The sequence below is a fragment of the Lichenostomus cassidix genome, unplaced genomic scaffold (assembly GCF_008360975.1).
Source record: "Lichenostomus cassidix isolate B80296 unplaced genomic scaffold, HeHo_3.0 HiC_scaffold_33, whole genome shotgun sequence".
Lineage (NCBI taxonomy): Eukaryota > Metazoa > Chordata > Aves > Passeriformes > Meliphagidae > Lichenostomus > Lichenostomus cassidix.
Window position 1 is genome coordinate 1,343,973 of NW_028147632.1, and position 21,232 is coordinate 1,365,204.

At 58.4% G+C, this 21,232-nt stretch overlaps 3 protein-coding genes and 1 pseudogene across 3 annotated transcripts in view; all 4 read right to left on the bottom strand.

The window, feature by feature from the left end:
- The window catches only part of LOC146421376 (uncharacterized), an 11,843-nt pseudogene extending 3,444 nt beyond the window's left edge, over nucleotides 1-8,399 (bottom strand).
- LOC146421374 (uncharacterized) overlaps nucleotides 1-19,462 on the bottom strand; it is a 34,741-nt gene extending 15,279 nt beyond the window's left edge. Inside the window, exon 1 of the mRNA XM_085047416.1 lies at nucleotides 19,166-19,462. Coding sequence (XP_084903542.1) covers nucleotides 19,166-19,437 — 272 coding nt within the window. The 5' untranslated portion in view covers nucleotides 19,438-19,462. The remainder of the gene's footprint in view (nucleotides 1-19,165) is intronic.
- LOC146421377 (class II histocompatibility antigen, B-L beta chain-like) lies at nucleotides 344-3,395 on the bottom strand. Its single transcript, XM_085047479.1, has 5 exons — nucleotides 3,244-3,395; nucleotides 2,483-2,752; nucleotides 1,206-1,487; nucleotides 496-602; nucleotides 344-394 (listed from the first exon to the last, which is right to left on the bottom strand). The coding sequence occupies exons 1-5, from the start codon at nucleotides 3,326-3,328 to the stop codon at nucleotides 386-388; spliced, it is 753 nt and encodes a 250-aa protein (XP_084903605.1). The 5' UTR covers nucleotides 3,329-3,395; the 3' UTR covers nucleotides 344-385.
- Nucleotides 10,051-13,133, bottom strand: LOC146421378 (class II histocompatibility antigen, B-L beta chain-like). Its single transcript, XM_085047528.1, has 5 exons — nucleotides 12,979-13,133; nucleotides 12,222-12,488; nucleotides 10,945-11,226; nucleotides 10,204-10,310; nucleotides 10,051-10,101 (listed from the first exon to the last, which is right to left on the bottom strand). The coding sequence occupies exons 1-5, from the start codon at nucleotides 13,061-13,063 to the stop codon at nucleotides 10,093-10,095; spliced, it is 750 nt and encodes a 249-aa protein (XP_084903654.1). The 5' UTR covers nucleotides 13,064-13,133; the 3' UTR covers nucleotides 10,051-10,092.
- Nucleotides 19,463-21,232: the final 1,770 nt, after the last annotated feature.

Sequence of the window (21,232 nt, forward strand, 5' to 3'; positions counted from 1 at the left end):
TTCTGGGGGGCTCAGGGGGTCTAAGCGCCTTTTTTGGGGTTCGCTGTGTGCCTTATCGGGGTTCAGCTGCCTCCCAAAGGTCCCCAGAGCGGGGTGACACTTGGGGACACACGGGGGTCCCCATTCCCGATCCATCCCGGGGTCAGGTCTGCCCCCCAATCACAGCCCCACCGCGGGGTCCCCCCAAGTCCCTCCCCAGTGCCCCCCAAGAAACGCGACCGGAGCCAACTGGGAAGCTTTATTGGGAGCACTGGGAGCAGCCGGGCGGGGTCAGAGTGACAGCAGGGCTGGGGGGACACACGACCCCCCAAAATCAGCGCGGGGAGAGAGCGGGGGGTCCCGGCCGGGCCCGAGGCCACGGGGAGGGGCTGCGGCCGGCGGCGGCTCAGGAGCTCTGTGGGCAGAGAAAAGGGGGTGACACCGGGCTGGGGGGCCCCGGGGGGAGCACAGCCCCTCCGGGGCAGGGGGGACACGACCCCCGGGATCCCCCCTCACCTTCTTGCGCAGGTAGAAGCCGAGCCCCAGCGCCAGGAAGACGAAGCCCAACACGAAGCCCCCGATCCCCGTCAGCATCTTGCTGCGGGCAGCGTCCGGCGGCATCTCTGCGGGGTCAGCAGGGCTCAGGACCCCCAAAAACCTCTCACCGACACCCCAAGCCCCTCCAAGCACCCTCCCAGTCGCCCCCAGCCCACCCAGGAGCCCCTGAAACCTCCTCCCGATCCATTCCCAGCCTCCCCAGGACACACCAAAGCCCCTCCCGTCCCTCTCAGCACCCCACAACCCCTCCCAGTTGCCCCCCACCGCCCCAGGACCCCCAAACCCTCTCCCAGTCCCTTCCCAGCCCCACCAGGACTCACCAAGGTCCCTCCCAGTCTCTTCCCTGCACAACCAGCCTCATTCAAACCTTTGCTTTTCCATCCCCAATCTCCTTCAAGCCCCTCCAGCCTCACTCCAACTCCCTCCCAGTTCCCCCCAGCACCCCCAAACTCCCTCCAAGTGCCCACCAGCACCCCCAGAACCTCATCCCACCCTCCCCAACATCCTTCCAACCCCTTCCCAGCCCTCCCACACCCCCAAGCCCCTCTCCCAGTATAAACCAGCCTCTCTCCACCTCCCTCCCAGTTTCCCCCAGCACAGCCCAATCCCCCTGCCAGCCCCCTCAGTGCCTCCCCCGCTCCCCCCGGCGCTGTGGGCTCTGGCCGTACCCCAGTGCCGCCTCAGGGGCTGCTCCAGGCTGACGTGCTCCACCTGGCAGGTGTAGGTGACCCCGCGCCGGGGGGGCGTTTCCAGCAGCACCAGCAGCTGGTAGGTCCAGTCCCCGTTGGGGAGCAGGTCGGTGGTCATCACTTGCTCCGAGAGCTCCTGCTGGCCCTGGAACCACCTCACCTGCACCTGCGCAGGGTAGAAATCCATCACGGAGCACAGCAGGCGGCCGGGCTCGGGCTGGGAGCTCGAGGGCACCAGCGAGATGGACACGCTGGGGGGCACTGGGAGAGAGAGGGGAGACACTGGGATCAGCTGGGGGGGCGCTGGGAGAGAGCTAGGAGGGGTGGTGTGGTACTGGGAGGGACTGGGAATGAAGGGGGAGGGAATGGGGGGGCACTGGGAGAGAGGGGTGTGAATTGGGGGCATTGCAGGGCACTGAAATGGAGTATGGAAATCTGACAGTGCACTGGGAATGGACTGGGATTGGCATTAGACAAACTGGGAGGAACGTTGGAGGCACTGGGAGTGACTTGCAATGCAGTGGGAGGGACTGGAAATGTACAGGAATTGCGATTAGTGGGACTGGGGAAGGACTTGGATAGAGGGGATTGGATTAGGGCGTACTGGGACGGCGCTGGGAGAGAGGATGGAGGTCTGGGAGTGGACTGGGAATGAACTGGGATTGGCTTTAGAGGGACTGGGAGTGACTGTGCTAGCACTGGGAGGGACTGGGAATGGAGTGGGAGGGACTGGGGGCACACTGGGAGAGAGGGGAGTGGATTGGGGAGCACTGGGAGGGCACTCTATGAGAGAGAGAATGAATGTCTGGAAGTAGATTGGGAATGGATTGGTAATGGGATTAGAGGGACTGGGAGTGACCATGGTGGCACTAGGATGGACTATGGTGGCACTCAGGGTGACTCTGGTGGCACTGGGAGGAACTGGGAATGAATTCCGCGGCACTGAGATGTTAAATCCAGCGCGGGGAACTCGGCGCTGCTTGTCTGCCTGATGAGTCATCAGAGACGCGCGCTGTGATTATCTGAGAAGCGTCATCTTCACGCTTGGGTGAAATGGACGCGCTGGGGGGGCTGGGAGAGACTGGGGGGGACTGGGATGGACTGGGAGAGCCACAAGAGTCATTGAGAAGGACAAGAAGCCCCTGGTTTGGCACAAGGAGGGCTGAGGGCTCTGGGTGATTCCCAGGGAGGGTTTGAGGGGCTGCAGGGTCGTTGCCAGGGCAGAGCCTGAGGGGACACCTCTGCCCCACGCTCACCTCTGCGCTCCACGCTGAGCAGGGTGACGGTCTTGTACCAGCCCCGGCAGAACCAATCCACTGCAGTTCGTCTGTTCTCCATCCATGCCGGGTCACTGTTCCAGTCCTGGGCCCATTTCTCCCCAGCCGGAGTGAACCCCACATATTTCCCCACATCGCTGTCAAACCTCGTGTACTCCACCCGGTTGTAGATGTACCTGTCCAGGAACCTCACCTTCTCCGTGCCGTTAATGAAGTGACACTCTCTGTATGCCATCTCCTGGAAGACCCCTGTGTGTGCAAGGCACAGGTCATGGGTTCCCCCAGCACCCCCATCGATCCCAGAGCTCCGGGGGTCACCCCGGATCCCCACTCCGCACCCCCTGTGCCCCACGGCCGCCATGGGACCCTCCTGCCCGCGCTCCCACTTCCTCTTTCCCACCCTTCTCCCTATTTCCCCTTTCACATCCTCACTCCCCGCCATTTTCAGCCACTCCCTACTTCAATTTTGGGGTCCCATTCCCTCTTTTTTCCCTTTTTCCACCCTTTTACCCACAATTTCTCAGTCCCCATCCCCCTCCCGCTGAGTTTTGGGCTCCCAGCCTCCCCTTTTCCCCACTTCCCCACCCTCTCCCACCCTTTCCTCACCTTCCCCCAACCCTCAGCCCCTCCCGCTCTCCCTTTCGGCTTCCCGTCCTCCTCCCCCTCCACTTTGGGCACCCAAACCCCTTTCTTTCCCCTTTTCCCCCTTTCCCATCGCATTCCCTGCTCCCCCCGCTCACCCGACAGCTCCGCGCCCGCAGCCGGGGTGGCTCCCAGCACCACCAGTGCCACCAGTAGGGCCCCAGCTGCCGCCACTCGCCCCATGGCCAGCGCCGGGCAGCTGCCGCCAGCCCCGCAGCAGCCGCTGCACTGGGAGCTCCAGTCCGGAGCAGGGCGGGATCATCCGCCCCGCGCGCTCTGATTGGCCGGGCGCCGTTTTGGGACGCGCTCCCATTGCCTGGGCGTGGTTTTGGGCGCGCTGCCATTGGCCGCAGTTGTTTTGGACGCGCTCCGATTGGCCGGGCCGGTTTGGGGCCCGTTTTGCACAGGCTCTACCCGGCAACCGGTGACGACACAACACACACGCCCTCCCATTGGCTCCGCCGCTTTTGGGGCGCTGCGCCCCCACTCCCACTCCCCCCACTTCGCCGCCGCTGCACTGGGACCACCAGCGACCCTTCCCAGTGTCGCCACATCCCGAGGCGCCATGGATGGAGCACGGAGCTGCCCCTGCCTGCTGCTGCTGCTGGCGCTGACCCTGCCTGGCCTTTGGGGGCTCCAAGGTGGGCTTTGGGGGGTCCTGGAGCCGCGGCGTTGGGATTTGGGGTGTCCTGGATCCATGGCAAAAGGGGATCGGGGAGATTCGGAAGGTCCAACCCGCTTTTTGGGGATTTTTCTGGGCAGGGCGTTGGCCCAGCTTCCTCCTTTTTCTGGGTTTTCCCCATTTTTTGGGGTCAGGAGTGGCCAAACTCCTCTTTTCCCACGGTTTTGGGATTCTGACATTTCCCAAACCCCCCTGTACCCGAGATTTTGGGGCTCTAGGAGTTCCCAAACCCCCCTGTTCCCAGGATTTTTTGGAGCTGGGCATTCCACAACCCCCCTGTACACAGGATTTAGGGATCTGAATGTTCCAATATCCTCTTTTTCCAGCATTTTGGGGCTCTTGGATTTCCTAAAGCCCCTGTTCCCGGGATTTTGGGGCTCTGGGACTTCCTGAACCCCCTGTACTGAGGATTTAGGGCTCTGGGAGTTCCTACTTCCTCTTTTCCCAAGATTTTGAAAGGCTCAGGATGCTCAAATTCCTCTTTTTCCCAGGATTTTGGGGCTCTGACAGTGCCCAACCCTCCCTTTTCCCAGGATTTTGGGTGGAAATCCCCATTTTCCCAGGATTTTTATGCTCTCACCCCCCACATTTCCCCATTCCCATTGCCCCACACCATCATCCAGACTCAATATGACCAAAAATCCATTTCCAGGGGAATTCAGCCCAATTCCAGGTGTGTCTGACTCGATTCCAGGAGGATCCTGGGGCAATTCCAGCCTCTACTGCAGCACCAACACCATTCAAACCCAATTCCTGGTGGATCAAATCCAGTTCTAGGCAGATTATACCAAATTCCAGGTAAATCCAACCCAATCTCAGGTGGATCAAATCCAACTCCAGGTGGCTCAAACCCAATTCCAGGTAAATCCAACTGAATTCCAAGGGCATTCAACCTCATTCCAGGTGGATTTAACCCAATTCCAGGTTGATCCAACGGAATTCCAGGTGAATTCCAATCCAGTTCCAGGAGGATCCAACCCAATTCCAGGAGGATCAAACCAAATTCCAGGTAGATTAAACCAAATTCCAGCTCAATCCAATCCAATTCCAGGTGGATCAAACCCAATTTGAGGTAAATCCAACTGAATTCCAGATGGATCCAACCCAATCCAGCTGGACCCAACCCAACTGCAGGATGAATCAACCAAATACCTGAGAGATTCAACCAAATTCTGGGTGGATCCAACCCAATTCCAGGTCGGTTAAACCAAATTCCAGTGGGATGCAACCGAATTCCAGGATGAATGAACCTAATTCCAGGTCAATTCAATGAAATTCTGGGTTAATTCAACTAAATTCCAGGTTTATTCAATGAAATTCCAGGTAAATCCAACCCAATTCCAGGGGTGTCAAACCCAATTCAACTCTTTTAAATGTCCCATCGCCCCTTTCCCTCCATTCAGGCAGCTCCTGACAACTTTTTTCTGGGAGAAATCCCTGAATTTGGGGATTTTTGGGGTGCAGTTTTGGACAGGGGACAGCTCTGCCTGCCTTTCCCCTCCCTGTCTGTGTCCCCAGTGTCCCACCATGGCTGTGTCCCTAGTGTCCCACCATGGCTGTGTCCCCAGTGTCCCACCCTGGCTGTGTCCCCAATGTCCCACCATGGCTGTTATCAGACACTGAAATATTTCACGCCTCAAACATCGATACAAAGTTTTGCTCATTATAACAAAAAGTGTACAAAGAAGCTACAATCAAAAATCCTCCCTGAAGATACCTGACTGGGACTTTGGACTGAGAGTCAAACTGCTGAGATCCCATAAAGGGAAACCTATTGTTCACTCATCTCAGGCTGAGGGAAAGGAATGCACACACAACTCCAAAGCCACCAGCTGCTCTGAGAATCATCCCTGGCTGAGTTTGGGGTGGGGGCAGAGCACAGCTCACTGTGATGCCTAAAATGCTGGGAAAGATTGAGCACAGACCCCGCAGTGTAGGAAAAGGGTATTCCCTTGGTTTAATAGGATCCCAGGAGCACCACGACGGAAAGAGAGCGACAATATCACGGGTTTGCAATTTATGGACTTCATTGATTAACATCCCTATCTAAAATTCCCCAATGAGAAACCTAACAAATGAAGTCATTGCCCCCTTATTCAAATTACCTCCCCCCCCAAAAAAGTTACAAATTAGTTTACAGAAACAAGTCCCAGTGATAAAGCTCTTTCAAGGCTGGTGCCTCATGCTCTTGAAATTGTGGAGATTGTTTCGTCTTCTCCACAGAATTCTGAACGAGGCTGGAGCACAAGGGTTATAAACATGTGGGGCTGAGATACAGAGAGTAAAAGGTACAGGAATGGGAAAGGGTACAAAGGATATAAAAAGAGTATAAAAGTACAATGAAAAAGCACAAAAACCCATCAGGCATCAGCAGAAGCCAGGTTTACACAAACTGCCCAGCTGTGGAACCCCCAACCCCACCACAAAGTGACACAGAAACCCCAAAAAGTGACATGGAGACTCAAAAAGTGACGATGGGAAACCTCCAATGGGACAGTGAGACCCCAAAAATGGCAGAGAAAACCCCAAAAATGGAAGAGAAATCCCAAAAAGTGACACAGAACCTCAAAAAACGACAAAGAAACCCCTGAAAATGACACAGAAATCCCCAAAAGTGACACAGAAATCCCCAAAAGTAACACTTGAGACCCTAAAAATGACACAGAAACCCCCAAAATGATAAAAAAAACCCCAAAAGTGACATGACAAACGCCCAAAAGTGAGACAGAAACCCCAAAAGGTGACCCAGAACCCGCCCAAAAATGACCCAGAAACCCCAAGAAGGACACAAAAATCCCCCAAAACGGCACAGAACCCCCAAAAATCTCCACCGCACGCTGCTGGAGCAGTTCGACATCAAATCGGGACTTTGACGTGAGAGGAGCTGAGGGGAGTCACAATCCATCACAGACCCCCAAATGCCAGGCCTTGCACCACAGCAGTGCAGGTGATGCAAGCAGAGTCTGCTGCTAGAGACTGTCCCCTGCCCCGGGGGGACATGCTGGACATTGTCACCTGGCCTGAGTGTATATTAACCCTTGGCACTCTGTGCTTTTTGGGGGGAAAACCACCACTGAGAAGAGCAGCTGGAGAAGATCAATGTGACATCGTTGGGATCCACGGATGGTGATGTTTTCTTTCTCCCTCTTTCTGTCCCCCTCACCTCTTTTCCTACTTCTCTTTTCCTCTCTTTTCCTCCCTCTTTCTCTCATATTTACTATCAAATAAAACCTACACTACTGACTGGCATGAGGTCTCGTTTGCACCTTAATTCGGGCAGAGGTATTTCCAAAGAACCTTAATGTTTGGATCATAACAGCTGTGACCCCAATGTCTCACCCATGTCTCACCTCAATATCTTCATTTTTACCCCAAATTCAGGTGTTTTGAAGGATTGAAATGAAAACAAGACCAAACCTGAAAGAAAAGGATTTACATGTCTGTGCCCGCTGAGGATCCACGTGGTTGGGTAGACGGGAAGAACATTTTTGGAGGTTTCCACCCCAAAATCCTGCTCTTTGCCCCAATGCAGAACCATTTGGCTGTGAAAGATGCCACTGGGTGAGAGAAAATCACAATCATGGAATCAATGAGGTTGCAAAAGATCTCCAAGGCCATCCAGTGTTGCCTCATGCCAAGAGATGATATAACTGAACACAAAAGGTGAGATTTTCTGGGGTGGAAAGTCAACAAATCCGCTCTCCCCAGGGGATTTCTGATGTCCCCAGGAATTCCCATGGACATTCCTGGCCCTGCCTTCATCCAGGTGCCCACGGGGAGCCAGGAGGGTATGGAGCCACCAGCCAGGTGTCTTTGCCACACGGATCACCAGCAGCACGGATCACCAGGGCTCTGCACAGCTGGGGTCACTGGGGATCATCCACTGCAGATCTTCCCACTGGGGATGGAGTTGGAGCAGCAATGAAGCTCTTCCTGCACTCGAGACAATCGTAGGGCTTCCCTCACTGGTGCCTCCGTTGGTGCCGAGTAAAGTTAGACATGACTGAGAAGCTCTTCCCACACTCCCCACACTCGTAGGGCTTTTCCCCAGTGTGGATGCGCCGGTGGGTGATGAGGGTGGAGTTTTGCTTGAAGCCCTTCCCACAGTCAGGGCAGCGGAAGGGCCTCTCCTGGGTGTGAATGCGCTCATGGACGAGGAGATCGGAGCTGGTCGGGAACCTCTTCCCACACTTCCCACACTCATAGGGCCTCTCCCCGGTGTGGATCTTCTTGTGCTGGATCAGGGCAGAGCTGTGGCTGAAGCTTTTCCCACATTCCCCACAATCATAGGGCTTTTCCCCAGTGTGGATCACCTGGTGCTTCATCAGGTTGGACATCTGGCTGAAGCTCTTCCCACACTTCCCACATTCGTAGGGCTTTTCCCCAGTGTGGATCCTCTGGTGCTTGATCAGATCAGATCTCCGCCTGAAGCTTTTCCCACATTCCCCACACTTGTGGGGCTTCTCTCTGCCCTCAGGCTTCTCCCCCAGCTCCGAGCTCCGGCTGCATCTCCGGGCCTTTTCCTCCTCCTCCATCCGGCCACGCCTTGGCAATGACAAATCCTGCTTTGGGGGAAAAACAAGGGCTCAGCGCCTTGCCCTGGGGGTTCCTCCTGCCCAGCTCCAGCTCTGCAACTCTCCCAGGGGTTTGTGTCCATAAAAACCCCAAACCTCCACCATTCACCTCAAAACCCTCACAGCATTTCCCCCTCTCTGCTCTTTGCACTTTGGCCTCCTCAGGCTCTCCCTTCCCTGCACTCACGGGGCTCCCGTGGCTCCCGGGCTTCCCTATTTTCCAGGGTCCCGCTTAGGGATGATCCGGGGGCTTTGGGGCTCCCAGGGGTCCCTTCTCCCCTCATTCTCTGCTCCGCGCTTCCAGGGATCCCAGGCTTCCCCCTTAGCCACGCTCCCCCCTCTCCAGCCTGCCGGGGCTCCCCCAGCTCCCCCATCGCCCCTCTCCGCTCACCCCACTCCGGGGCTCCCGCCCTTCCCCTCCACCGCTCTCCCGGCCGGACCCCATGCCCCATGTCCCCCTCCCACCCCGACACCGGGCCGTGCCCACCTGCAGCCCCCAAAATATCCCCCAAAGCCCCACTGCCGCCTCAGCTTTGCCCTTCCGCCACATCCAAACGTTCCCCCGCACAATCAAACCCTCCCAGCGACCCTGAACGAGATTTGGGGCTCAATCCCGCAAGCTGCGAGCTCCAAACACCCGCCCAGAAAAAACGCCGCTCGGGGACCCCCGAGACATTTGGGGCGACTTCCTCCTCCCCCTCACCTGCGGCGTGCGGGGCGCCGATGCTCCCGGGGCCGCGGCAGACAAAGAGCTGCGCGCGGCTTCTGCTGCTCCTCCTCTTCCTCTCTCCAACCTCTTCCTGCTCTTCCTGTTCCTCTTTCCTCCTTCCTCCTCCCGCGGCTCCTCCTCCTTCCTCCTCCTTCCTCCTCCCACCTGCTCCTCCTCGGATCTCCGGCCTTTCTGCCGCTCCTTCCTCATCCCTCCTCCTCCTCCTCCATCCCTTCTCCTCCTCCCCCCAAGCCCAGCGCCCACCCTTTCCCCCCCGTTTCCCCACGCCGTCGCATGCCGCGGGAGGAGCCGGGATGGAGCCGGGGCAGGTCGGGCTGGGGCAGCGCTGGGCTCCGGGCCAGGCCTGGGCGCCCCCCACGCGCCCCCTCCCCAAATTGGGCTGGCGGGAAGCGCTGGGGGCGAGGGGGGGCGCAGGTGGGGTTGGGGTGGGGAGCGCTGGGCGCTGCGGGTCTGCCTGGGAACTGGAGAGTCATCAGCGCCGCGAGCTCGGATTGGATCAGAATCGCTCAGCGCCTTCTCCCATTGGCTCATTTTCGCGGGGCTATTTTTCGGGGCTGTCTTTCTACGGGGTTTGGAGGTTCTCGAGGGCTCAGGGGGTCTCAGCGCCTTTTTTGGGGTTCGCTGGGTGCCGTGTCGGGGTTCAGCTGCCTCCCAAGGCCCCCAGAGCGGGGTGACACTTGGGGACACACGGGGTCCCCATTCCCGATCCATCCCGGGGTCAGGTCTGCCCCCCAATCACAGCCCCACCGCGGGGTCCCCCCAAGTCCCTCCCCAGTGCCCCCCAAGAAACGCGACCGGAGCCAACTGGGAAGCTTTATTGGGAGCACTGGGAGCTGCCGGGCGGGGTCAGAGTGACAGCAGGGCTGGGGGGACACACGACCCCCCAAAATCAGCGCGGGGACAGAGCGGGGGGTCCCGGCCGGGCCCGAGGCCACGGGGAGGGGCTGCGGCCGGCGGCGGCTCAGGAGCTCTGTGGGCAGAGAAAAGGGGGTGACACCGGGCTGGGGGGCCCCCGGGGGGAGCACTACCGCTCCGGGGCAGGGGGGACACGACCCCCGGGACCCCCCCTCACCTTCTTGCGCAGGTAGAAGCCGAGCCCCAGCGCCAGGAAGACGAAGCCCAACACGAAGCCCCCGATCCCCGTCAGCATCTTGCTGCGGGCAGCGTCCAGCGGCATCTCTGGGGGGTCAGCAGGGCTCAGGACCCCCAAAAACCTCTCAGCGACACCCCAAGCCCCTCCAAGCACCCTCCCAGTCGCCCCCAGCCCACCCAGGAGTCCCTGAAACCTCCTCCCGATCCATTCCCAGCCTCCCCAGGACACACCAAAGCCCCTCCCGTCCCTCTCAGCACCCCACAACCCCTCCCAGTTGCCCCCCACCGCCCCAGGACCCACAAACCCTCTCCCAGTCCCTTCCCAGCCCCACCAGGACTCACCAAGGTCCCTCCCAATCTCTTCCCAGCACAACCAACCTCATTCCAACCTTTGCTTTTCCATCCCCAATCTCCTTCCAGCCCCTCCAGCCTCACTCCAGCTCCCTCCCAGTGCCCACCAGCACCCCCAAACTCCCTCCCAGTGCCCACCAGCACCCCCAAACTCCCTCCCAGTGTTCACCAGCACCCCCAGAACCTCATCCCACCCTCCCCAACATCCTTCCAACCCCTTCCCAGCCCTCCCACGCCCCCAAGCCCCTCTCCCACTAGAAACCAGCCTCTCTCCACCTCCCTCCCAGTTCCCCCCAGCACAGCCCAATCCCCCTGCCAGCCCCCCCAGTGCATCCCCCGCTCCCCCCGGCGCTGTGGGCTCTGGCCGTACCCCAGTGCCGCCTCAGGGGCTGCTCCAGGCTGACGTGCTCCACCTGGCAGCTGGAGGTGACCCCGCGCCGGGCGGGCGTTTCCAGCAGCACCAGCAGCTGGTAGGTCCAGTCCCCGCTGGGGAGCAGGTCGGTGGTCATCACTTGCTCCGAGAGCTCCTGCTGGCCCTGGAACCACCTCACCTGCACCTGCGCAGGGTAGAAATCCATCACGGAGCACAGCAGGCGGCCGGGCTCGGGCTGGGAGCTCGAGGGCACCAGCGAGATGGACACGCTGGGGGGCACTGGGAGAGAGAGGGGAGACACTGGGATCAGCTGGGGGGGCGCTGGGAGAGAGCTGGGAGGGGTGGTGTGGCACTGAGAGGGACTGGGAATGAAGGGAGACGGAATGGGGGGGCACTGGGAGAGAGGGGTGTGAATTGGGGGCATTGGAGGGCACTGAAATGGAGTATGGAAATCTGACAGTGCACTGGGAATGGACTGGGATTGGCATTAGACAAACTGGGAGGGACGTTGGAGGCACTGGGAGTGACTGGCAATGCAGCAGGAGGGACTGGAAATGTACAGAAATTGCGATTAGTGGGACTGGGGAAGGACTTGGATAGAGGGGATTGGATTAGGGCGTACTGGGACGGCACTGGGAGAGAGAATGGAGGTCTGGGAGTGGACTGGGAATGAACTGGGATTGGCTTTAGAGGGACTGGGAGTTACTGCTAGCACTGAGAGGGACTGGGAATGGAGTGGGAGGGAATGGGGGCACACTGGGAGAGAGGGGAGTGGATTGGGGAGCACTGGGAGGGACAGGGAGAGAAGGTGGATGTCTGGGAATACATTGGGAATGGATTGGGAATGGGATAACAGGGACTTGGAGTGACCATGGTGGCACTAGGATGGACTATGGTGACACTCAGAGTGACTGTGGTGGCACTGGGAGGGACTGGGAATGAACTCCGCGGCACTGCGAAGCTAAGCCGAGCGCGGGGAACTCGGCGCTGCTTGTCTGCCTGGCAACTGATGAGTCATCAGAGACGCGCGCTCTGATTATCTGAGAAGCGTCATCTTCACGCTTGGCTGAAATGGACGCGCTGGGGGGGTTGGGAGAGACTGGGGGGGACTGGGATGGACTGGGAGAGCTACAGGAGTCACTGAGAAGGACAAGAAGCCCCGGGTTTGGCACAAGGAGGGCTGAGGGCTCTGGGTGATTCCCAGGGAGGGTTTGAGGGGCTGCAGGGTCATTGCCAGGGCAGAGCCTGAGGGGACACCTCTGCCCCACGCTCACCTCTGCGCTCCACGCCGAACGGGGTGATCTTGTAGTTGTGCGGGCAGTGCCTGTCCACTGCAGTTCGTATTCTCTCCATGAAATCTGGCAGGCTGTTCCAGTACCGGGCCGCTTTCTCCCCATCCGGGGTGAACCCCACGTATTTCCCCACATCGCTGTCGAACCTCGCGTACTCCACCCGGTTGTAGATGTGTCTCTGCAGGAACCTCACCTTCTCCGTGCCGTTAATGAAGTGACACTCGCTGGATGCCATAAACTGGCAGACCCCTGTGTGTGCAAGGCACAGGTCAGGGGTTCCCCCAGCACCCCCATCGATCCCAGAGCTCCGGGGGTCACCCCGGATCCCCACTCCGCACCCCCTGTGCCCCACGGCCGCCATGGGACCCTCCTGCCCGCGATCCCACTTCCTCTTTGATGCCTTCTCCCTGTCTCCCCTTTCACATCCTCACTCCCCGCCATTTCCAGCCACTCCCCAGTGCAGTTTTGGGGTCCCATTCCCTCTTTTTGCCCTTTTTCCAACCTTTTACCTACAATCCCATCATCCCAACCCCCCTCCCGCTCAGTTTTGGGCTCCCACCCTCCCCTTTTCCCCACTTCCCCACCCTCTCCCACCCCTTCCTCACCTTCCCCCAACCCTCAGCCCCTCCCGCTCTCCCTTTCGGCTTCCCCTCCTCCTCCCCCTCCACTTTGGGCTCCCAAACCCCTTTCTTTCCCCTTTTCCCCCTTTCCCATCGCATTCCCTGCTCCCCCCGCTCACCCGACAGCTCCGCGCCCGCAGCCGGGGTGGCTCCCAGCACCACCAGTGCCACCAGTAGGGCCCCAGCTGCCGCCACTCGCCCCATGGCCAGCGCCGGGCAGCTGCCGCCAGCCCCGCAGCAGCCGCTGCACTGGGAGCTCCAGTCCGGAGCAGGGCGGGATCATCCGCCCCGCGCGCTCTGATTGGCCGGGCGCCGTTTTGGGACGCGCTCCCATTGCCTGGGCGTGGTTTTGGGCGCGCTGCCATTGGCCGCAGTTGTTTTGGACGCGCTCCGATTGGCCGGGCCGGTTTGGGGCCCGTTTTGCACAGGCTCTACCCGGCAACCGGTGACGACACAACACACACGCCCTCCCATTGGCTCCGCCGCTTTTGGGGCGCTGCGCCCCCACTCCCACTCCCCACACTTCGCCGCCGCTGCACTGGGACCACCAGCGACCCTTCCCAGTGTCGCCACATCCCGAGGCGCCATGGATGGAGCACGGAGCTGCCCCTGCCTGCTGCTGCTGCTGGCGCTGACCCTGCCTGGCCTTTGGGGGCTCCAAGGTGGGCTTTGGGGGGTCCTGGAGCCGCGGCGTTGGCATTTGGGGTGTCCTGGATCCATGGCAAAAGGGGATCGGGGAGATTCAGAAGGTCCATCCCCCTTTTTGGGGATATTTTTGGGAAGGGCGTTGGCCCGTCTTCCTGTTTTTTCAGGGTTTTACCCCCTTTTCTTCAATTTTCAGGGTCAGCAGTGGACAAACTCCTCTTTTCCCACGGTTTTGGGGCTCTGGGATCTCCCAAACCCCCCTGTTCTCAGGATTTTGGGGCTCTAGAATTTCCCAAATCATCCATTCCTGGAATTTTGGGACTCTGGGAATTGCAAACCCCCCTGGTACTGAAGATTTGAGGGACTGGGAGTTCCTACTTCCTCTTTTCCCAGGATTTTTAAAGGCTCAGAATGCTCAAATTCCTCTTTTCCCCAGGATTTTGGGGCTCTGGCAGTGCCCAACCCTCCCTGTTCCCAGGATTTGGGTGGAAATCCCCATATTCCCAGGATTTTTATGCTCTCACCCCCCACAATTCCCCATTCCCATTGCCCCACACCATCATCCAGACAGAATATAACCAAAACTCCATTTCCAGGGGAATTCAGCCCAATTCCAGGTGTGTCTGACTCGATTCCAGGAGGATCCTGGGGCAATTCCAGCCTCTACTGCAGCACCAACACCATTCAAACCCAATTCCAGGTGGACTCAACCCAATTCCTGGTGGATCAAATCCAGTTCTAGGCAGATTATACCAAATTCCAGGTAAATCCAACCCAATCTTAGGTGGATCAAATCCAACTCCAGGTGGCTCAAACCCAATTCCAGGTAAATCCAACTGAATTCCAAGGGCATTCAACCTCATTGCAGGTGGATTTAACCCAATTCCAGGTTGATCCAATGGAATTCCAGGTGAATCCAACCAGTTCCAGGTGGATCCAACCCAATTCCAGGAGGATCAAACAAAATTCCAGGTAGATTAAACCAAATTCCAGCTCAATCCAATCCAATTCCAGGTGGATCAAACCCAATTTGAGGTAAATCCAACTGAATTCCAGATGGATCAAACCCAGTTCCAGCTGGACCCAACCCAACTGCAGGATGAACCAACCAAATACCTGAGAGATTCAACCAAATTCCGGGTGGATCCAACCCAATTCCAGGCCGGTTAAACCAAATTCCAGTGGGATGCAACCGAATTCCAGGATGAATCAACCTAATTCCAGGTCGACAAAACCCCATTTCAGGTAAATCCATTCCAGTTCCAGGTGGATCAAACCAAATTTCAGGTGGGTTAAACCCAATTCCAGGTGGATCAAACCCAGTTCCAGGTGGATCAAACCCAGTTCCAGGTGGATCAAACCAAATTCAACTCTTCTAAAGGTCCCATCCCCCCTTTCCCTCCATTCAGGAAGCTCCTGGCAGCTTTTTTCTCTCTGCCCTCAGGCTTCTCCCCCAGCTCCGAGCTCCGGCTGCATCTCCGGGCCTTTTCCTCCTCCTCCATCCGGCCACGCCTTGCCAATGACAAATCCTGCTTTGGGGGAAAAACAAGGGCTCAGCGCCTTGCCCTGGGGGTTCCTCCTGCCCAGCTCCAGCTCTGCAACTCTCTGGCAGTTTGGTGGCTGAAAAAACCACTAACCACCGAGATTCCCAAATATCCCACAAACATAAAGAAACAGACCCCAAACTCCCAAAATATCAAGATTCAGCCAAAAGCCCCTTCAAGATATAAAGATTGACTCCCAAAGAAACTCCAAAGCATGAACATTTAGCCCAATAAACCTTAAAAACATCATGATTTAGGCCCCGTGAAAATCGTGGATCCCCCTCCCCAGTCCCCTGCTGCATGTGGGGGGCTGCAGATACAGGCAGTGCTGGAACCTTGGGCTGCCTCCTCTTCCTGCTCCTCCTCCTCTATCCCTACTCTTCCTCACACTCCTCTTCCTCTCACTCCTCCTCCTCCTCTTCCTTCTACAAAATCCCACCTCCTCCTCCTCCTGCAGCTAATTAATACAATATTGATGAAGAACAAAACCCCAAAGCAGCTTGTGGGGGGCAGAGCCACATGTGAGTCACCCGATGGCTGCCCTGGCAGAGAAGCTTCGGTTCCAGGCAGCCACGAGAGGAAGGAGCTTTAGAAATGCAAATGAACCCTGCTGGGGCAAAGGCTGGACAATGGACCAGGGCCTTGTGGCCTGGGGGAGCAATTGGGCCAATTCCCTCTGTCCCTCAGCCCGAGCTCTGCCTGCTTGCACAGATGGAATTTGCACAGCTCAGGGCAGAGCCCAGACTGAGGAGATCTGACTGTGCAGCACAAACTGGTTCAGCTGCAAAGAAAAAGAGCAAATGGGAAAATGTTGGGGAAACTTCATTAAAAAAGGTTGGGGAAAATCATCTCTCTCCTCACTCCAACATGTTCTAGCATTGTGGATGCTTTATAGAGTGTAATGAACCACTGGGGATTTTTGATACCAAAAGTTCGGGGAAATAAGTTGGGAATCCAAATATAGAATGATTTAATTACACAAAAGTGCTAAATAAGGTCAGGAGGGTGCACCTCAAAAAATGTTTAAAAAATTAAAAACGGCCACTAGAACAAATCCTACAACAGCATGGAGCAGCGCATGGGAATCCTAAGAATTCCTATCAGGTCCCAGAACCAATTTGTGAATTGGAATTGTTACTAATTGATACAGACTGCTGCTCAGCCAAGCTCCTGCTCCATTCCTGAACTTCCACAAGCAGAACAAACACTTCCCAGAGCCACGAATACCGAATGTCACACAAACTAGGGGTGCATGTTAAGGGACACAGGCAGTGGGCGGATCGGGAAGTCTGTACCTTCCAAGTACCTCAGACAGTGTGTTGGAAATATACCAGTTTAAATATTTTGTATAACTTTTGTCAAAGGTTTGGGTTGTCTTTAGCCAGGGAAAAGGAATTTTAAGTTTTTTTTCCAGGACATTGTTCTGCCAGGTGAGGTCTGATGAGCTCAACATAACTACAGACTAGGAGGAGCCCAAAAGACAAAAGGCCATCAGCAGCCATTAACGAACATCAGCTCCAAACCTCACCCCTGGCTGTTTGGAGACACCTTGTCTGGCTAAAGAGAGATAAGAAGGAAGACCTAATTAGCATCAGAAGAGAAGCAATCTGGATCCAATACGAAACCATAGATTAGAAAATGAACAACATGGAACCAATTAAGACTGACCAAAAACCCTGCTATGAGTTTTGACTGTAAAAAATACCTAAAAAATCTTCCAAAACTTATGTGCCATAGAACGATTCTCTCTACAAACCCAGGCTCTGGATGAGGTGATTCCCGTGGTACATCCTGGCCAGAACAACATCCTGCTCAGATAATAAAGTAACGCCTTGACTCTCTAACATTAAAAATCTTGTTGAAAGGTTTTTCTTTTTCCCGCAGGTACGGTGACAAGAGGGCAAAGGGACAATGAAACGCAGCCGGGGAAACGAGCATAGAAAGGAGGCTGCGTTTTACAGCCCCATGGCAAATGCCCCACGGCCTCTCCCTCTGTCCATCCCTAAAGTCACTTTAACAAGACTCCTCTGTCTCCTGCGGCCACACAAACCTCTGGCCACGCGGATTTTCCCGCACACTGCCGCCGACAGCGCAGCCACCTCTGTCCTACCCACAGAGAGCGGGACGAGCCAGCGCTGCTCCGGCACCGCCTCCTGCCGAGGCAGCAGCGGCAAGGAGACCGCGGGCAGCCGCTCCCTCAGCGGCCTCAGGCCAGCGGCAACACGGCGCCACAGCCAGGGAGGGAGGGAGGGAGGAAGAAGGGAGAAGGAAGCCGCCACAGCCCCCCTGCCGCCCCCTCCATCCCCTCCATCCGCCCGCAGCGAGCCCCGAGCCCCGGCACAAGCCAGCGCGGCTCCCACCTGCGCTGGGACAGCCTCTCCGAGCTCCGCCGCCGCCTCCCCGGGCTCCGCCCGCTGCCGCCGCTCCCGGGCCGCACACACGCTCCCACCATGGCGCCGCTGCTGCCCCACTAAAGCCCTGCCTGCCTGCCTGCCTGCCTGGGGCGACACCAGCGCCGGCCTTGTCCCCGCTCGCTCGCACCGAGCAGCAATGGCGCTGCGACAATCCCGAGTGACAGCACAGCCAGCCAAGGGCAGCGAGGCGCGGGCTCTGCACAGCGCACAGCCCAAGCCCCGCGCCCCCCGGGCTGGCCGAGGCCAAAGCCGCACATGAGGAACAGCCCTGCAACGGGCCCGGGCCCAAGGCGCCATTGCTCTGCAAACAGCGACCAAGTTCTCCGCACCTCCCGGCCCCGCCTCGGCACGCAGCCCCCGGGGCAGCCCCACGGCCCCAACGGCAGCTCCCAGCCTCCGCCAGCCGCCCTGCAACGGCCCAGGGGGAGCAAGCCAAGGGACGCGGCTGCCAGCGCCCAGGGGACGCCAGGGACAGCGGGGGCACTTCACAAGCCTTTCCTGCAAAAGAGAAAACCATCAGCAAGGAAAAAGCAACAGCAGCGCTGGCTCCAGAGCACAGGGCCACACGAGGCCATGGCACATTGCAGTGGGGTGACGCTGGCCCCATGCCAGGCACCCAGCAGAGCTGCTCTCTCACTGCCCTGCACAGCCGCCATGGGGAGAGAAAATTGAACCAAGGCTTCCTGAGCTGATAGAAGGACCTGGCTAAGAGATCCCTCATCAAACACCTTTGTGCACAAAACAGGCTGGAAATTGCATATGTGAATTGAATTTATTGCTAACAAACTCAGAATAGGAGAAGAAGGAAACTTTGACCATATAAAACAACTTCCCATCAAATAACAGGAATCACCAGGAATGGGGGTCACCAAGATTCTGCCCAACGGGGATCACTGGGGATCATCCACTGCAGATCTTCCCACTGGGGATGGAGTTGGAGCAGCAATGAAGCTCTTCCTGCACTCGGGACACTCGCAGGGCTTCCCTCACTGGTGCCTCCGTTGGTGCTGAGTCAAGTGAGAGCTCTGTGAGAAGCTCTTCCCACACTCAGGACACTCGTAGGGCTTTTCCCCAGTGTGGATGCGCCGGTGGGTGATGAGAGTGTCGTTTCGGTTGAAGCCCTTCCCGCAGTCAGGGCAGCGGAAGGGCCTCTCCTGGGTGTGAATGCGCTCATGGACGAGGAGATCGGAGCTCCTCTGAAACCTCTTCCCACACGTGGGACACTCATAGGGCCTCTCCCCAGTGTGGATCTTCTTGTGCTGCATCAGGTTGGAGCTGTGCCTGAAGCTCTTCCCACATTCCACACAATCGTAGGGCTTTTCCCCAGTGTGGATCACCCGGTGCCGCATCAGGGTGGACATCCTGCTAAAGCTTTTCCCACACTTCCCACACTCATAGGGCTTTTCCCCAGTGTGGATCATCTGGTGAACAATAACCCAGATATAACAAAACCATTCCCACACTCCCCACACACATAGGGCTTTTCCCCAGTGTGGATGCGCCGGTGGGTGATGAGGTTGGAGTTTCGCTTGAAGCCCTTCCCACAGTCAGGGCAGCGGAAGGGCCTCTCCTGGGTGTGAATGCGCTCATGGACGAGGAGATGGGAGCTGGTCTGAAACCTCTTCCCACACTTCCCACACTCATAGGGCCTCTCCCCGGTATGGATCTTCTTGTGCTGCATCAGAGTGGACCTGTGCCCAAACCTCTTCCCACATTCTGCACAATCGTAGGGCTTTTCCCCAGTGTGGATCACCTGGTGCTGCATCAGGTGTGACATCTGGCTGAAGCTCTTCCCACACTTCCCACAATCGAAGGGCTTTTCCCCAGTGTGGATCCTCTGGTGTTTGATCAGATCAGATCTCCGCCTGAAGCTTTTCCCACATTCCCCACACTTGTGGGGCTTCTCTCTGCCCTCAGGCTTCTCCCCCAGCTCCGAGCTCCGGCTGCATCTCCGGGCCTTTTCCTCCTCCTCCATCCGGCCACGCCTTGGCAATGACAAATCCTGCTTTGGGGAAAAACAAGGGCTCAGCGCCTTGCCCTGGGGGTTCCTCCTGCCCAGCTCCAGCTCTGCAACCCTCCCAGGGGTTTGTGTCCATAAAAACCCCAAACCACCACCATTCACCTCAAAACCCTCACAGCATTTCCCCCTCTCTGCTCTTTGCACTTTGGCCTCCTCAGGCTCTCCCTTCCCTGCACTCATGGGGCTCCCGTGGCTCCCGGGCTTCCCTATTTTCCAGGGTCCCGCTTAGGGATGATCCGGGGGCTTTGGGGGTCCCAGGGGTCCCTTCTCCCCTCATTCTCTGCTCCGCGCTTCCAGGGATCCCAGGCTTCCCCCTTATCCACGCTCCCCCCTCTCCAGCCTGCCGGGGCTCCCCCAGCTCCGCCATCGCACCTCTCCGCTCACACCACTCTGGGGCTCCCGCCCTTCCCCTCCACCGCTGTCCCGGCCGGACCCCATGCCCCATGTCCCCCTCCCACCCCGACACCGGACCATGGCCACCTGCAGCCCCCAAAATATCCCCCAAAGCCCCACTGGCGCCTCAGCTTTGGCCTTCCGCCACATCCAAACATTCCCCCCGCACAATCAAACCCTCCCAGCGACCCTTCACGAGATTTTGGACTCAATCCCGGAAGCTGCGAGCTCCAATCACCCGCCCAGAAAAAACGCCGCTCGGGGACCCCCGAGATATTTGGGGCGACTTCCTCCTCCCCCTCACCTGCGGCATGCGGGGCGCCGATGCTCCCGGGACCGCGACAGACAAAGAGCTCCGCGCTGCTTCTGCTGCTCCTCCTCTTCCTCTCTCCAACCTCTTCCTGTTCCTCCTCTTCCTCTCTCCTCCTCCTTCCTCCTCTCGCCTCGTCCTCCTCGGATCTGGGGCCTTTCTCCCGCTCCTTCCTCATCCCTCCTCCTCCTCCTCCATCCCTTCTCCTCACCCCAAGCCCAGCGCCCACCCTTTCCCCCCCTTTTCCCCACGCTGTCGCATGCCGCGGGAGGAGCCGGGATGGAGCCGGGGCAGGTCGGGCTGGGGCAGCGCTGGGCTCCGGGCCAGGCCTGGGCGCCCCCCACGCGCCCCCTCCCCAAATTGGGCTGGCGGGAAGCGCTGGGGGCGAGGGGGGGGCGCAGGTGGGGTTGGGGTGGGGAGCGCTGGGCGCTGCGGGTCTGCCTGGGAACTGGAGAGTCATCAGCGCCGCGAGCTCGGATTGGATCAGAATCGCTCAGCGCCTTCTCCCATTGGCTCATTTTCGCGGGGCTATTTTTCGGGGCTGTTTTTCTATGGGGTTTGGAGGTTCTGGTTTTCCCCACGCCGTCGCATGCCGCGGGAGGAGCCGGGATGGAGCCGGGGCAGGTCGGGCTGGGGCAGCGCTGGGCTCCGGGCCAGGCCTGGGCGCCCCCCAGGCGCCCCCTCCCCAAATTGGGCTGGCGGGACGCGCTGGGGGCGAGGGGGGGGCGCAGGTGGGGTTGGGGTGGGGAGCGCTGGGCGCTGCGGGTCTGCCTGGGAACTGGAGAGTCATCAGCGCCGCGAGCTCGGATTGGATCAGAATCGCTCAGCGCCTTCTCCCATTGGCTCATTTTCGCGGGGCTATTTTTCGGGGCTGTTTTTCTAGGGGGTTTAGAGGTTCTGGGGGGCTCAGGGGGTCTCAGCGCCTTTTTTGAGGTTCGCTGTGTGCCGTGTCGGGGTTCAGCTGCCTCCCAAGGCCCCCAGAGCGGGGTGACACTTGGGGACACACGGGGGTCCCCATTCCCGATCCATCCCGGGGTCAGGTCTGCC